This window comes from Genypterus blacodes, unplaced genomic scaffold (assembly GCF_046128005.1).
Source record: "Genypterus blacodes isolate CSIRO-AG114 ecotype Tasmania unplaced genomic scaffold, CSIRO-AGI_Gbla_v1 ptg000003l_1, whole genome shotgun sequence".
Classification (NCBI taxonomy): Eukaryota; Metazoa; Chordata; class Actinopteri; order Ophidiiformes; family Ophidiidae; genus Genypterus; species Genypterus blacodes.
Genome location: NW_027466817.1, coordinates 4,813,106 through 4,830,000, shown reverse-complemented (window position 1 = coordinate 4,830,000; position 16,895 = coordinate 4,813,106). Strand labels below are relative to the sequence as shown.

Genomic DNA, 16,895 nt, shown 5'->3' with positions numbered 1-16,895 from the left:
AGCCTTATTACACCAGCGTGGTTAAAAGCAGTACGTACAGGACCGGAGTTTAAGTGACAAAAATCCCTCAGCACAGCACATTTAATGTTCTTCCCCCTCATAAAAAACAAAGGTTCTTGACCGCCTCTTAATTGTAATTCCTCATGAATCCAAACTAGTCCAAGATTACTTGCACACTCCAGTAACCATTAGTATAATTGCTCCAAAGGCTGAAATAATAGCCGCTGCAATTTGATGATGACAGCGACGGGTGGATAAAAATAGAGGAAGCAATTCCCTCATCTCTCTGATATGGATTGGTGTATGCTAGAGGGCACTATGACTCGGCTTTGGCACCCCTCTGTTCAAATGGATAGAGTAACCCGCCCCTGCATATCAGAACACTGTGCCCACCACTTATTTGTAGCTGCGGGGGTGTGAGACACACTATATTCCCTCACATCAATGGCTTTTAGTGCTTGATATAGAAGCAGGCAGGTTTACAGGTCCTGAGCCAAAGAGGAGGTGGCCGCCCCCGTCCCCCCGGCCCCTCCCCACCATCACCACCACCACCACCAACACCGCTACCAAACACACACAACACACACACACAGAGTCCCCAAACAGTGAAAGTTTCAATTTCTCTATCCTGGAAAGGATGACATGCTGTGACCTCCTGCCACCAGTGGAGGCCGCTAGAGGGGAGTGTTGCTGTTACCTAAGGGGGTGATGACAAATTGTTTGTTGGATCTGTGTTATATATCATCGATTCGCCATATCAGCACGATCCTCTTGCATTTTGCACCTTCACACATGATTATGATACTCGTGCTCTCACGTTTCCTCAGCCGGTCTCGTATTTACTCGAAGTGAAATACAGTAAATATGTTCACGCGCATGCTGTTTACTCTCTGTGTCGAGTCAGGGACAGCGAGTCCTGACCCGGCACTGATCCGTAATCTGACAGTGAACAGCATAATGTCAGTTTACAATATTTCATTTGGAGTCTCGTCTCTCAGCGGGACTCAGGGTTGGGCTTTTAGTGGTGTCTTCTGGAAGAGGTGAGGGAGATAAAGATCAACTGTGGTGTAATCTCACCTGACAGCACGATGAAAAATGTATAAAAGAGAGTGTGTGCACCCCCCCGAGGGCCTCTGGGTGCACTGGTTTGGTACTGGCTACGGAGCTGAGAGCTTATAGAAATCCAAGCGAGCCAAACGGTTTTCATCTCATCTTTAACCTTAATCCGCTGCAGACAAGACGCCTCCCATTACATTATAAAGCTGGCTGGAAAAGGTTGATTACACCCACGTCAACAAGCGGGCAAGTATGCACGCGCGCACGCACACACAAAGACAAAAAATATGCGATTGATGTCCTGTCATCGCCCACACATTTCCACACAATAACCACCATTATATGTTTTCCATCTAGACAAAGGATCAGCAATGAATCTGTTATAAAAGTAGTTTGCGCCTCGGGCTGATTGAAGATGCCACAAGAAAATCTGTGTGCATCACTTCAGGTTAAACACTTAGTTAAGGAACGTCACACCTTTTTCATCAATGGAAGGAGCCTTGTCTGCAAAATTCATCTCATGTTAGCAACAATACACCGCCGACTGCTATCTCCCTTTTGTTGAGAACAGGTATTAAATAATTCCGATCTGTCAAGTCTGGGAGGGGAATGATTTTAATTAAAGCGCAGAGGAGCCGCTGGAGAGAATGAAGAAGCTGCGCGGCCTGTTGCCCTTCCCTCCTCCACGGTGTTTGATTTACATTCAAAGGGCACGGCACGGCTGCTGGGTGAGAGCGAGAGAGAGAGAGAGAGAGAGAGAGAGAGAGAGAGAGAGAGAGAGAGAAAAGAGTCAAACCTGTCTAATTGAACACCTCTCAAGCTGTCAGCACCTAGTTTATACCCAAAACACTGCAAAAGTTCATATACGCTTGTCATAGATAAGTCATGAGTCATCATCATACTGAGGAAAGAGCTGCTAATGTTGCATTCAGGAACAGGTGAGCGCGGAGGAAATATCAGACTTTAAACAACCAGAAAATTTATATTGAGTAATAATAATATAGGTAATAGAGGTAAATATATGTCTTTTAATTATAATTGTGTGTTGGTAGAGCTGCACTGTGAGCATTAAAGGAAGACTTAACAAACAGCCTTTAGCTCCTTCATCTATTCTTAGCAGGCATGTCTCCTGTAATGGTGACCAGCAGCACTTGTGTCGCTCTCCGCATTCTAACCGTGATTATCAAGAGTATCGCATCGGGGGGAGGGCGAGGGAGGCGCTCGCAGTTACTCAAACAGTTTATTTGTGGACTATTGACAGGACACTGACACTTGTCAACAACCTGTCAGATCTGTGGCTCAAAGGAAGAGAGAGAGCGAGAGAGAGAGAGAGAGAGAGAGAGGGAGAGAGAGAGAGAGAGAGAGAGAGAGAGAGAGAGAGAGAGCTTTTGCTGTCAGTAGAACATCGCCACCAGGGTTGACATTTCTCTCTTTGCTCTCTCTCGCCCTCTTTGTCCCTGTGTCTCTCACTCGCCTTCCCGCTCCGGAGACGACCTCCAGCCTTTTTTCGTTGACAGGAGATTTCCGGGCGGAGCGGCGAGACAAACTGAGACGTGTCCTCATTCAAACTGACACCGGGCCCTGTTTCCTCTTCCCTTCACTCTTATTCTGCTGTACTGAATTGTGTGAGATCCCTGCTTAGGGAGGAAAAAACTTGAAGATTCGGGGAAAAGACATGGAAGGAAAGAGGCCATAACCTGGGAGAAGAGGACCTCTTGTCTCGACCTGTTGCCACGGCAGTAATCTCACATCGGGGGGATTAGCGATGAGCTCAGTGCCTCAGCATGATGTCATGATGAGCCCAAGGCAGTGTCTGCTGTGTGTCTCAGCGTGTGTGTTTTTGAGACAGAGCAAGTGTGCCTACGTGTGTGTTTGTGTGTGTGTGTGATTAACCTCCCTATGCCTCACTGCAATAGTGGGATTTATTGTCTATTTGATCATAGTTTGTGCACACGATTTACCGTAGTGGATGGACATGTGTTCTGTTTCCTGTGTGTGTGTGTGTGTGAGTGTGTGTGTGTGTCTGCGTGTGTTTAATGCAATAAAAACCACAACTCTTCTACAGCGCCCCCCCCCCCACATTTATGCTTGAACATCAGTTTTCGTAATGGGCCTAAAGCAACAAAAGTCCTGAACTACTCATCAAAGAAAGGCTATAAAAGCCAGGGACATGACCGAGCTGCGAGTGTTTACAGTGTGTACATCTGTGTATGGAACTCTGATCCTTTACCTCAATTAATATAGTAATACTGTACCACATATCCATACCACAATCAGTGAAATAGAGATACAATACATTAGATACAATATGCAATATTTACCTCTGAAATGTAGTCAAAGCTAGCACAAAATGAAAATACTTTAGTTATAGTTACTTTAAACAGGACACACACACACACACACACACATACACACACACACACACACACACACACACACACAGTCCCGTATTTGCTCTTTTCCGGATCTACTTCCTCCTCCTCCTCCTCTTCTTCATCCTCCCATCCTGCGTCGTGCTCAGTTTGCCTGTAAATTTAGATTTGTTGGGTTTTATATATATACTGTATATATCTGAAGCCATAAGGATTTTTCGGACAGATTTTCTTTCACTTTGCGCTCTGTGGTTGCCCTCCACCACATCCTCCAGCTCCCCCTCCCTCCTTCCCTCCCTCCCTCCCTCCCTCCCATCTTGGCTCCAGACAGAGCACTACTTTTTTATTGATTCTGGCGTCTTGTTCAGCCTCGGTCTTCATCTGCGCCGATAAAGAGCAGAGAGTGCGTGTGTGTGGCTGTGACAAAAGCGAGAGAGGAGGCGAGAAAAGAGAGTACAGGCAGGCCGAGTTCACCAGATGAACAGCGCCAGCTTATGACAGTGTTATGTGTGGACTTAAGATGTGGGGACACGATTAGGTTCAGTGTGTGTACGCGGTTTTTGTGTTGCGAAGCAACAACCTCTGAAAATAATCATTCATCTGAAGGGTTCAGGGGAGCAGGTGTGAAACACAGCCTGCGTCATCGGGATCGCAGCCCTCGACACCGAAGAGGTCAAAAGCAAAACACTTTTCATGGCAAACACGGGCAATTAAAGACGAGGCTGTCTGAGCCGTTAGGGACGGTCGATAACGATACAAGCAGGGCAACCGAGGAGGACATAAGACCTAAGACACTCCAGCCCTTTGTCTTGCACTGCATTCGATTCATCTCTCCTTTATTTTATGGCTGAATTAAGGATGGAAATCTGATATCATATGAAACGCAAACACTCTTTTTACATTGTTGTCCTAGAGATGGAAGATACAAACAGATACAAGGTTTGTATTTGACCTGACAGCTACATGATAAGTAGGAAGTACTGTAGCACCACGTGGAAAACAATGGAATAAATCCAAATATTTAAGTAATACGCCTCAAAAGTAGATGTCTGTTCTTCTATCTAACATGGTGTGTCTACTCCTCCAGGCTCCTCCTCACTACGCGCCTACCCGCTCCTGTCGGTCATCACGCGGCAGCCCCCCAACCTGACCCCCACGCTGCCCCGGGCCTCCTCTCCGGGCGGGCTCCCCTCACACCTGCCCCTGCTCTCCCCTCAGCACCACCCGCGGGGCTCCGACCCTTCGCCCAGCTTGACGCCCCTGAGCATCAGCAGCGAGTCCGAGACGGAGCGCAGCACCCCGCGACTGAAGAAGCCGCGCCGCAGCCGCACCATCTTCACCGAGCTGCAGCTCATGGGCCTGGAGAAGAAGTTCCAGAAGCAGAAGTACCTGTCCACACCTGACAGGTCAGTGCACGTTCAGCACGGTTAGGACTTTGATGACACACGCACAACCCAGAACATCACAACGCATCACTGCACGTAAACACAAACGAGCTTCATAGCTGAGATGATTCCATGATGTCGTGTTATCTCCAGAGGAGTAACCGCAGATGTGTTTGAGGTATTGTACCTGTCACAGAGCTGACAGTGTCATAAACGCATCACGCAACAGTGACACTTTGATAACCGGCATTCCTGGCATAGTGCACATTGTAACACTACAGCATAGGCACACACACATACAGTATACACACACACACACCTGCACACAAACCCACAAATGCAGTCATCTAGTGGCGGTTCACCAAAGATCATAATTTCTTCAGTTCTCCTGTGGGGAATGGCTCGTGTAATGTGAATTTCTTAAAGCCATCGCATTACCTCAGCACATTCTAGTCGAGACAAGAGCTACGTTTTAACCCTGAGCGCTTCCATAGCAAAACACACACACACACAGACACACACAGACACACACAGACACACACAGACACACACACACACACACACACACACACACACACACGCACACACACACACACAGAGACACAGCCTTATTAAAACAGGGACACAGGCCAACACAAGCAGACAGAAATGTACTACAGCCGTTTACTGCCAAACATGTACCATATGTCCAGGTGAATATTAAACGCAGCGCAGCTTTCAACAATGAGATGAAGTAATATACATTTTAACACCCGTGTCTTATGTTCCATTCCCGAGGTCGTTTGTAGGACCTGACATAAGGTTGTAATAGGTTTTCCATTTTTATTGCATGGCTCACTTCTTTATTTGGCCTGCAGAGTCTTTTTTCCAGTGTAAACCCTCAATAACACTGATAAACCCCAAACAACGTCAGCTCACGGACATTTGCGTTAAATCAGGTGATTTGTGGGTATTTTCTGTGTTTTTCAGAGAGGAAAAATAAAGAAAATACAAAAGTTGCATCCACACACACACCCACACACATACACGCACACACACACACACGTCTTACTGCATCTGATCTAAAAAGGGATCAACATTCAGCATTATCAGAAGAAATGTAATGTCACATTTACATCCAATCGTGGTGGAAAAACTCCCACGATGCAATATTAAAATAGATCAGGCGGTGGTTTGCCTGGAGCCGATGGCAGCCAGCCACGCCTCATCGTAAAGCAGAGCACCCGAGGGATCCACCCATCAAAAACCAAGCAAGCGTACAGGCGCCTGTGCCAAAATACTGTGTCCTGTCAAAATATTTAATTCTCGACACTGTTGAATATTAATTAAATACACAGCTGGCAGAGGAGCATCAACAGACAAAATCCTCTTTCAAAGCCGCACATCAAAGCCCATCGAGCGCCCCACTTTGCTTTGTCACGATCTAAAGATACCTTCGCTTTTCTTTTCCTTTTGTTGGCAATGGAAGCTCTGTGGTCGGAGCGGAGACGAGGCCAAACGGTGGGCGGAAACGAATACAAGAAGAAGTTCCTTGAAACCACATCTGAAACGTTTATAGCGTCAAGCAATAATGATTTTATTCAGTTTGAAATCGCTCTCATCTCAGGCCTTATCATCATCATCATCATAATCGTTATCATCATTATTTAAAAATGCTCCTCAGTGCCCAGGAGAGATTCTTCTTCTGAAAGGTGTAAGAGAGAAAGCAAATGGAGGTGTAACAATAGCCCGCAGGGGAGGAACTCAAAAGTGTTTCTCTAGCTGTGAGTGTGTATGTGTGTGTGTGTGTGGTTTCTCTCCGCATACAGCTAATGCCCCAAAATAAGTCGGGTGTTTTCCTCTGCTGCAATTAACTCTTCCTCGCCTCCATTCTTTGGTCTGCTGCTCCAGACTGGGGTACGGATCCCAGTGACACCTGATAGACAGCTTAATTGTCTTGTGTATCTGCTGTTCTTTGAAGGCAACACACACACACACACACGCGCACACACACACACACACACACACACACATTCTGACACAAACAGGATATTCATTTCAGTTTTATATTAAGAAATAACTAGAACACTTCCTTAATCAGATAGGAGAATGTAAGCAAAGTCCTGTGGGGAACGGTATAAATGAAATAATGATTGATTAGAATGATGAATTGAGGGAAAGACGGAAGGAATGAAGAAAGAAAGATGAGATGCAATCTTTGGCTCTTGAGCTACCGAAAATAAAGCAAAGTGCACGCACGCACACATGCACACACACACACGCACACATGCACGCACAGCTCTACGCTTTTGGCTGAATCACAGGGATTTGTTGTCGCTCTGTTTTTTAGATTTAGGCCCCTCTCTCTCTCTTTCTTCTCACTCTTACCTCCTATTTGAGCATCAAATGAAACTCAGTTCCTTTCACTGGTGTGTGTGTGTGTGTGTGTGTGTGTGTGTGTGTGTGTGTGTGTGTGTGTGTGTGTGCAGGGTAGGGAGTCCATTCATCTGACCGCTACAGACTTTAAGAGGAGGAAATCTCATTCTTCAAAAGCCCTGATAACTGCTCCTTCCCTTTTTTCCGAGCAGACTCCCTGTTCACTTTATCTGTCCCTTCCTGAAGGTGTCACATTACACGCCGACCCAATAGCCCTGTTAGTCATGGACCAGCACATGTGCTAGATGCATTCAGAAGGTTCTCCATCAGCTCCGATCATTCCGCTCCGAATGCTGTGATTGGATTACTGGCCACAGCTCAGACGCTGCAGGTGTACAGCGTCTGACTCTCTGTGCTGTCTGAGCCTCAGCTTTGATTTTTCTTACCCCTCTGAATTATGTGATTGGTAGACAGTTTGAATATTGAATAACACACAGGCGACAGAGACCCTAAAGCTGATGAGATATCTGTCTGTTTGTGATTTGTGCAGGTTAGATCTGGCTCAGTCCCTCGGTCTCACACAGCTCCAGGTGAAGACATGGTACCAGAACAGACGTATGAAGTGGAAGAAAATGGTGAGTAAGTAGAACCACAGAAGATGATCTCTAATTTCAAAGATTTGGGAATGAAATAATGGCACTTTTGTTACAAAAAAAGTAAAGACCACCAAGTGCATCTGCAGTCTTGGGGATTATTTGGCACGTTCCCCACAGACATAATCTTTTCATCTGATGGTTGTTGCCACACCGCTAAGAGAAGTGATGGTTTGGTGGTAGTCGGGTCAAAAACGAGAGAACAAAACAGACCTGAAACCGTAAACTTGAAAGATAAATGAGTGCAATCGGGGGCAGCCTGGAGCAATATGTCTTCTCTTAATTACTATAATAGCGAGCGTGACTGCCATTTATTACCAGAAGAGTCTACTGAACATGTGTGTGCGTGTGTCCATGTGGGCCCGCTGTTCCAGGTGCTGAAGGGAGGTCACGAGGCCCCAACTAAGCCCAAAGGGCGACCCAAGAAGAACTCCATTCCCACCACAGAGGAAATCGAGGCCGAGGAGAGACGAGCGCAGCTGGAGGAGCAGGAGAGGAGGAAGAGGGTGACAGAGGGAGCGGGGCCGGCTAGCGGCAGAGAGACGCCCGACTTAGAACCCCGTGACCTCACTCCGGCCCCTCCGACGGCCGCGGAAACTCACAATCCGGCTGCGGCGATGGAGCGGTGCGAGCGGGAGCTGCCAGCGCTGATGCAGTCAGAGTCTCAGTCTGCCAGCTAAAGCAAGAAGAAACTCACCAAAGACTGATGCCAACCTGAAAACAGACACAGAGTGCCTCAGGATCACTGTAAAAAAGCCTGTGTGTGTTCTTTCTTAGAGCCATTTGCTTTTGGGATTTGACTGGAAACATATTCCTGGCATCCAAGCTCCACTTAATGTTGCCTATTTTTTTATGTGTGTGTGTGTGTGTAACTGAACAGGTGCCACACAAAGAGCTAATGTGCGTCGACACTGTTTCGCATCGGTCATAATTCTGACTTTAAAATCTAATATTTGTAGAGATCACCAGGGCAAAGGCAACGGTATTCCTCGAAAGACGTGACATGAAATGAGGAAAGAGCAGGCCGGGGAAAAAGCACACGCGGTAAAGTCGTTAAGCTCCTGATACTTCCCTGTTGCCATAAATTGGCCCAAATATGGCTGTTGCATCAGCTTTGGCCAGTGAGCAGAGCTCAACTAAGCATAGCTGCACCAAGTACGACCAGCGGTAGGGATCTTTAGCCGCCCTGTACTAAGATCACCAAATAAGCCTGAATCACAGTGTCTTGAGCCTTTTGGTGTGTGAGGCTTTTTCAATGAGGGGCAGAGCGAAACCTTTTTTCTCTTTTCATTCACTATTTTCGTTTACAATCTGCATTTGCTGAATGAACGGAGATAAGTCATGTTTCTCATTCCTTCTCTGACTTACGGGACAAACACATTCTCTCCTTTCTCGTCTTCATCTAGCTTCTCATTAGCACTAAATAAACATCAGTGACTGTCAACTCCTCTCTCTCACTTGTGTGAAGCCCCTCTGGCTGCAGACTTGCGAGGGGCCGTTCTGCTCCCCCTACTGGCATAGAGAGGTATAAAAACAGTCCCAGTGTGTGTGCATTGCACGCTGCGCGCTGCGTTGTGGGACATGCCCGTCGGCCTGTTCATTTCTCATGTCGTTTTATATCTTTTGAAGTACACTGGAACCTTTCACGGAGTGTGAATATTAAAAATGTACAGTCAAAGTACAAGTCAGTAATATGTACTACAGTTCCACATTATTGTGCAGAATCACCAAAGGAGAGCACTTGTGACAACCCTCCAACCGAAAAGCTGCCTTACTATAGTCAAGTCAAGTCAAGTCAACTTTATTTGTACAGCCTAATATCTCATCCACAGTCTCAAAGGGCTTTACAGGCCCATGACATCAGGGAAACTCCTGACCCTGCCCAAAGATCTCTAGGAAAGTAGTGTATCTATGTATTATAAATAATAAATTCACTGCTTCAGTGCCTTGTTAATCTCAAAGGAAAGCCTTTAAAAGTGTTGATAAACAACTATCAAATGCAAATATATATTTTTAGTGTCAAATGATGAAGTGTTTCTGCTGGAGACACTGTTGTAAAGTCTGGAAATACATTAGGTTCGTAGCTTGGAGATGACAACGCAAAGTTGTTAATTATTTGAGATGCTTGTGTTATTAAGTCCAGTCTGAAAGTCAATATTCCTGCCAAGCCATACAATGTATTATACTGTAGGAATATGTAGAATGTATAAATATATTGTCTGACAGATATATACTGTATATGTGTATTGAAGTGCTGTCCCTGATTTTCTTTTCAATGGAGTCAGAGTGGCTGCGGTGCCACGAGGCCGCTCACACTCTGAAGCTGTCACAGCTCACAGGGAATAAATCATCATCTGTGCCAAAGATCCAGCAACTGCTCAACATTTAAAACCTTAGAGACGTTTTCAGCCTGCAGGCTTTGCATGAGTATCCGAGTCAGTATGTTAGACTTGCATTAACACAACACTGTCTTTAACTGCCCGTCAGTGCTTTTATTAGACGCCTCCAACTCTTCTTGTTTCATCTTGGATATTAGAAATTGAGGAGTTTCACTATTTTGAATTATACAGATTTATTTTTATTTGTTTCATATGGAAATTGCAGTATTTTTCTGATGTAAATAATATAATGCTTGTTTGGTAAGCTTGTTTGCTGTTTTTTTAGTTTGTGTAAAACCATTTTTACAATATAAATGTGTGTGTTTTATGTATTTAAATACAGTTAATAAAACAGCAATCATTTAAATTCCACTTTGCATTATATGACATAATAGTCGATTATGAGTGTCTGTAGAAAAAAGTGCTGTTTCCTATTTGTGTATTTATTTGTATGCGTTATTATCTCGACCAAGGGGGTTCATTCTTTCATAAATGTCTGTTTGTCGGATGTTTGTTTGTTATCAGGGTAGCTCAAAAAGTTCAAAATAACTTGTGGGAGAAACCAGAAAGCTTTAGTGCCAATACAGAACCAGGAATTGAATCTGTTTAACACTGATATCATCAATAATTTGGTGCAGATGTGGCAGATTAATACATATGCTTGCTTTGACTATAGTAGTTTATTTCTCTTAAGGCTTGTAGGTTAAAACAGCAAGAAGCCTGGGCTGAGGTATGTCCTCTTCTTGTTTTATATAATCTTATGCAGCTGTTCTATAGACTGCATATACAGAATGTAGGCCCAAACAAACTAAACCCAAGATGTTTTTGCTTGTTAATATAGACATCTCTGATCGAAGTCTCCAAAATCATTCTCAGTAAACATGAATTCATTTAGACTGATTGTGATCATGCTGACAGATTTACTCCACCAGTTTCTCCAGCCAAAACGAACTCCTGGGCGTTGTGTCTTGTCCTGTCACTTAATGCTGAATGTGTATAAATCAAACACACTTACACCTGGCAGCTTTGCCTTCCGTCACCTCCATTACAGAGGAATATTTTGAAGATGTATTACTCTTAGTCAAAGTTAGTCATAAATCACATTCAAGAGAACAAAGCATTTGCTCCATGTTGTGACATTTATCATCTTTATCTGTACAGCAAACAAGTTGGCCTTTAGTGCACCTAAGGGCTCCTCCGTGACCTCGAGCAACTGCCTAACCATCTAAAGTGTATTTGGAGTGGCTGATACCGGACATGGATGATTTCTAAAGCAAACAGTGCAGGTTGGCGCTGAGTGAAGTGTGCTGTGCCCTAACGCCTTGTGTAAACATTCTTGGCGTGCTTCATGTGTGCATTCAAAAACAGAAGCGCCCACGAGTGTGACTGAGCACTTTGATTTTTCATTATCTGCTGTCAGTCGCGAATAGGTGGCGATTACAATTGTCTCGGCAGCTTTTTTTATCTACTGTTGTCTTTTTTTTCTCCTTTGAAATGAATAAAAGTCGTTCCTGATCAGAGTTTATATTCTCATTTTAGACTATTTCAATTTCTCTATACTCATGCACCTCTAAAACATCCAAGACAACCATGCAAACACTAAATATTTCTAAACAAATACCTCCCAAATGACATTAATGTGTAAAGTTTGATCCGTACATGTCACTATACTGCAAATGATCCATTCCTGTAAATTAATATAAATAGATAATAAATACTAATGGCATTTTCTTGCATGAAACAGAAAGCAATCCCACCCCGTTTAGTTGAATAGTACTTTAAAAATAATTTTGATGGATAATTTCTACACTCTATGCGCCAGTAGGATGAAATGTCAGAAAAGTTTATTTGACATATACGCTAATAACCATGCCAATGCATGCATGCATGACTTCAGAACATATGTTTGCATCTTGTCGACAAAGTGAGTGGGTGTTGTCTCTTTGAAGCAAACACACGCTTGCAAAGGCCGGAACATGGGGCGTAAAAACAAGCTGTGAGAGGCACCCGGGTTCATGCACAGGATGCTTTGCTTTCAGTGTCGTTTTTTAGTTTCAGTCCTAACCCTCACGTAGTCCACATTTGGCCAAATTAGAGGGAATAACACATTTAGTCTCAGTCATCAGTGTGATTAATGGCACAAATCTTTCCTAACAACTGTGCTCATTTGTCATAGAGGTGTGGTTATTCAGAATCAGCTTTGTCACCCTTTGCCAGGGTTGAATTGGCTGTGTGTGTCAGTCGATCCACCTGGTTTAAGCGACAACTAAAATAACAAAACGCTTTTGGAACAAGTAGGGTGTATCTGCTTTAATTGGAGCGAAAAAAAAGGGCAAACATTTCCATATTAAATATCCTTGTGAAAACAGAGTCTGTGGCTGACAGGCAGGGAGGTGAGGAACTGCGCTTTGCAAGTTTCCACAGGCGGCCAGGCTCCTCTGGGCTAATTGTTGTGCGGCGAGGTAAGCACGACTTCCAGAAAAAAGCCCCCTGGTGAGACACTGGCGGTCTAATTGGAGAACCTGTAATTTACTTGCAGGTCCAAGTTCAGGTCGAGGTCAGAGGAGTGGAGTGGTGTCAGCTCCAGCCGCTCCCCCTTCTCCCACCGACCCACCCACTGAGACATCCATCGCACACCTTCACCTGTCAGCTTAGTGTTCACTCAAGTAATTAGCGAGAGGGAAGGGGTGGGGGTGTGTGTGTGTGTGTGTGTGTGGGGGGGGGGTTGTTTCACCCTGATTTGCGGCATGACAGAGGAAGTTATTTCTAAATGTTAAGTGCCGGAGCCACAGCAGGGCTTACTAACGTCAATAAAGGCATATCCTTTCTACAAAATGCACAATGTCCCCTATTGTCTTGCCGTAACAGTGAAGACATCAGTAATGGCATCGGAATCTCTGTCACTCAGAGGAGTGTATGTGCGATGTGCTGGCTTAGTGAAGTCACAAATTGTGCAAGAGCTTTCTAGGCCTTGGCAGAGGTATGAGCTGCAATTGTTTCATTTTCATTACCAGAAGCTGCACATGTGTTAAAGAATGCAGCAGTAATACACTGATATGTGATAATAACACACAAGGTGGGGGCCAAAATCACCACAACATGAAAATGAAGTTGTGTTTCAACTTCTGAATCTGTTATATTTACATATCAGAAGAGCTGAGAGTGTATTGTCACACATATACCATGGCCCCTTATGTCTATACGTACATAATGAAGGCTCACTGTAAGTCTATGTTTACAGAAGTTGTGATACAGCACTACACACAACACATTAATCTATAAATGAATCTATAGACTATAGATTTGCTTCTGCAGGTAGATTTGTGGATAAAAAAAGCCACCAAAACAAAGCATTTCACTTTAAATCGGTTGCAGTTGTCACACAAAACCCGTGTAGCTTTTGTGAGTTTCAAGTTTCTTAATATGAGCAGAAGATACCCAGCCCCTTTATGTCCAGCCCACAGTTTTATGGCGCTCTCATAAAAACACAGTCAAGTCTACAATTTGTACGTAATTGCACAGTAGTGAAGCTTATTTCCTGAGAGGATGATACTTTGGAGGTTTTTACCCAGTAGCAACAAATGTAAATGACAAAGTCTTACAAGTAACATTAGTTATAGCTATATATTATTTGCTGCTGCAACAGGTTAAGCTCCTCCTACTGTACATTCTATAGCTTTTCACGTCAAGTAATCAAGCTTTTCTACATCAGTTAAATACGAATCGGGTGCTGCCTTCAGCAAAGGTCACTCAGGCCATACTGCACATACTGTACATTACATACAGATGTTATCATGAAGGAGCACACACAGCTGTGTTTCTATGGCATACATGCTTGTTCCAGTTTGAGTAGTAGAGGGTCACATGTTATGATGATATCCGATCGGTTTGATTTTTAAATATCAATGTGGCCAAAAATGGATCAGAAAATATCAGTTCCAAGTGCCTCCTCGTTACTCACAACTCATATTCGTCACGTGCCACTTGTCCTTTGTACATGGCGGTGGTGTAAATTCAATATATATCTTTCCGTTCAGCTGCTGCCTCATATAGCTACAAACCAATGACAAATGATCTGATACAAGTTCTGAATATCGAACTACTCATCACCTGCTTTAAATTCATCTAAACTCTATGATTTACCCACAAACTAAAACGTTCTTATTCAGAACATGTTGATGCATGAATGTAGTGTTTGTGATATCTTTTTACAAGAAGCGTCTGAAATCAAAGATGTTTTGGAGGAGCTAAGTGCCCGAGCAACTTTTCAAGGAAGTCATGACACATTGATTTGCAGCGGGATCTTTCAGCCTAATGTATTTAGCGTGTTAATTACAGTGCTGCTCGCCTCTCTGTCGTCTTTCCATAGCTCATGCTCTGGTCAACATGTCTGGGAAACGACGACACTGCCTCCCACCCCCCAGGCTCCCGTGCTCATAAATCAGCCAGCGTGTGTGTGTATATGTGTGTGTGTGTGTGTATGCTTGTATTTTTGCTGCAGGGAAGTTGATGTACTTGTTATGGATGTCATGATCACTGGCTTAGAGGAGTATATCCGCCTACCGAGGAGATGGGCAGCAATAGACCTGTCTGTTTTGTTTTAGCCAGCAGCAACTCGTGTGCCGCGACGTCACAACTGCCACAAAAAAACTCCAGGATCGTGTTTGTCAATCCTGACTTAACCCCGGATACTTATAACAGCCTATAAAGGTTGGAAATGTGGTCTTAAGTGGTGTTTAAGGGAAATTCATAGCTTAACCGTTCAACTTTGACCTACGTGACCCAACAGCACAATTAATCATTAGAGCAGAGTGGCTACTTTGTTTTTAAAATTGAAACAATCCATTTCTGACCACTAGGGGGACAGTGAATCTCACAGAAACACAACCCTGCTGTAATGACGGCTCAGCAAGTTTTTCAACGTAGTCTGTTCATATTCACTCAGTTTCCAGATCAGAGCTCCATCAACCTCTGAGACAAACACTATGTGTGTTCTTTGACTTGCTTGACATACTAAGTCATATATATATCAGGCCAAATTGTGGTGACAGAACTGCAGTTTCACGATAATTCTTTGTGGGTAAAATCATTTTTGTAATGTGTTCAAATTAGAAGAAGTTTTAGTGTTACTGGGTAAAGAAGTGGTAGAGTAGTTCATAAAACCACTTTTTGAGACTGATCAGCTATACCTCAAAATGTGTGATGCAATGGACTAATTTAAATTAAATAATGATTATGTATACAGTTTAAAAATAAATAAATGTACAAGTGGAGGAGTCTACGCTCTAAGATCCCTCTAACACACATCACTGCACCCTAAGAACTTCACCTCTCCTTACCCCCCGAAAATATATGTAAAATATCCATCATAAAACACGAGCGGTCGCAGCTGGATTGATTGATCTCCACTTGCAGAGAATCCGTCAGCGAGACAGTTGCAGGGGGCCATGTGGGTGGTGGGTTCTGTCAGTACTGTCAAGAGTTTCTCACTGTGATCATAACTCATTCTCAGGCACAGCTGAGTACATGAGAGTCATCCATACAAAATCCAGCAAAGCCTGCAGTTTCGCCGCCTAGCACCCCCCGCCCCCCCCTTTCCCGTCTGTGACCTGGTCTGGCCTTTGGCAGTTACTATATGTACAGACTCATTCGCTATTTTAGACGGGGGAGTTTTAAATGGTGGTTTGCCTTGATCCTCTTTACAGTAACAAATCAAACCCTTCAGAAAAGCGGCACCGCTGTCAAGGCCGATGTGTTTACTGCGAGTGACAGAAGCTATAGCGTGTAAGCAACACACTGTAAACCTGGTTAATATGTGGAATTGAGTTTACTTTTATTTTTTCTATTATTACCAGAACATTCTTCAAAGAAATTAGAAGTACTTTACCAGCTCTGGCAGTGCTTTACCAACTCATATCAGCCCCCCTAGCGTCTATCCTTTCTCTCTTCTATCCCTTTGCATCTTTCTTCTCAAGCCCGTCTGCCAGGCTTTCACGCGGGCTTTCCCCTAATGGTAAAGAACAGCTCCTTAATGCACGTAATTTAGGCTACATGAAAAAGCCGGCTCAACAGGCTTGTAATCCACATTTTACACCGAGACTTGGAGTTCATAAAGGAAGCTTCACTAGGAGCCAAGGAAATGTCAAAGGGACGCAGGGGAGAAAAAAAAACGCAAAACCGCCGGCTGTGTAATGTGGGATCAACAGAGTGGCAGGATGACTGAGCAATTACGTATTTGTTGAAAGCCCATTTCATATGTCAGTGCCCAACTGAAATAAAATGTGTTGCTGAAGGCCTGTGTGTGTGTGTGTGTGTGTTTCTTGCCTTCTCCTAAAGACTATTCTGTGTTTACATCCAGAAATATTTTTTCCCCCTCTTTTTTTCCCTCTCACCCCGTGTTTACTTTTCTCCGAGATTGCAAAGAAAACATCCCTGAAAAACCTGTTTCCTCCTTGTCAAGATTTTCTTTAAATAAGACTTCTTTTTGACACATATCCAATCTTACAGCTCAAGAACGCTTTCCTGTGCTGACAGGAAAGACTTTCCTTTTTTCTGCTATGCACAGACACTTACCTCCTCTTTCCGTCAGGGAGAAGTGTGTTTGTGTGTGTGTGTGTGTGCATAGAGGGATTTGATGTCACTTAAACTGTGTTGTGTTGGGCCAGCAGGCAGGTAATGAGCTCAGGTGAGCGATCT

At 44.0% G+C, this 16,895-nt stretch overlaps 1 protein-coding gene across 1 annotated transcript in view; it reads left to right on the top strand.

Moving 5' to 3' along the window:
* barx2 (BARX homeobox 2) overlaps window positions 1-11,703 on the top strand; it is a 13,279-nt gene extending 1,576 nt beyond the window's left edge. Inside the window, exons 2-4 of the mRNA XM_076141079.1 lie at window positions 4,516-4,834; window positions 7,719-7,803; window positions 8,196-11,703. Of these exons, the coding sequence (XP_075997194.1) occupies window positions 4,516-4,834; window positions 7,719-7,803; window positions 8,196-8,501 (710 nt within the window). The 3' untranslated portion in view covers window positions 8,502-11,703. The remainder of the gene's footprint in view (window positions 1-4,515; window positions 4,835-7,718; window positions 7,804-8,195) is intronic.
* The last annotated feature ends 5,192 nt before the right edge of the window (window positions 11,704-16,895 follow it).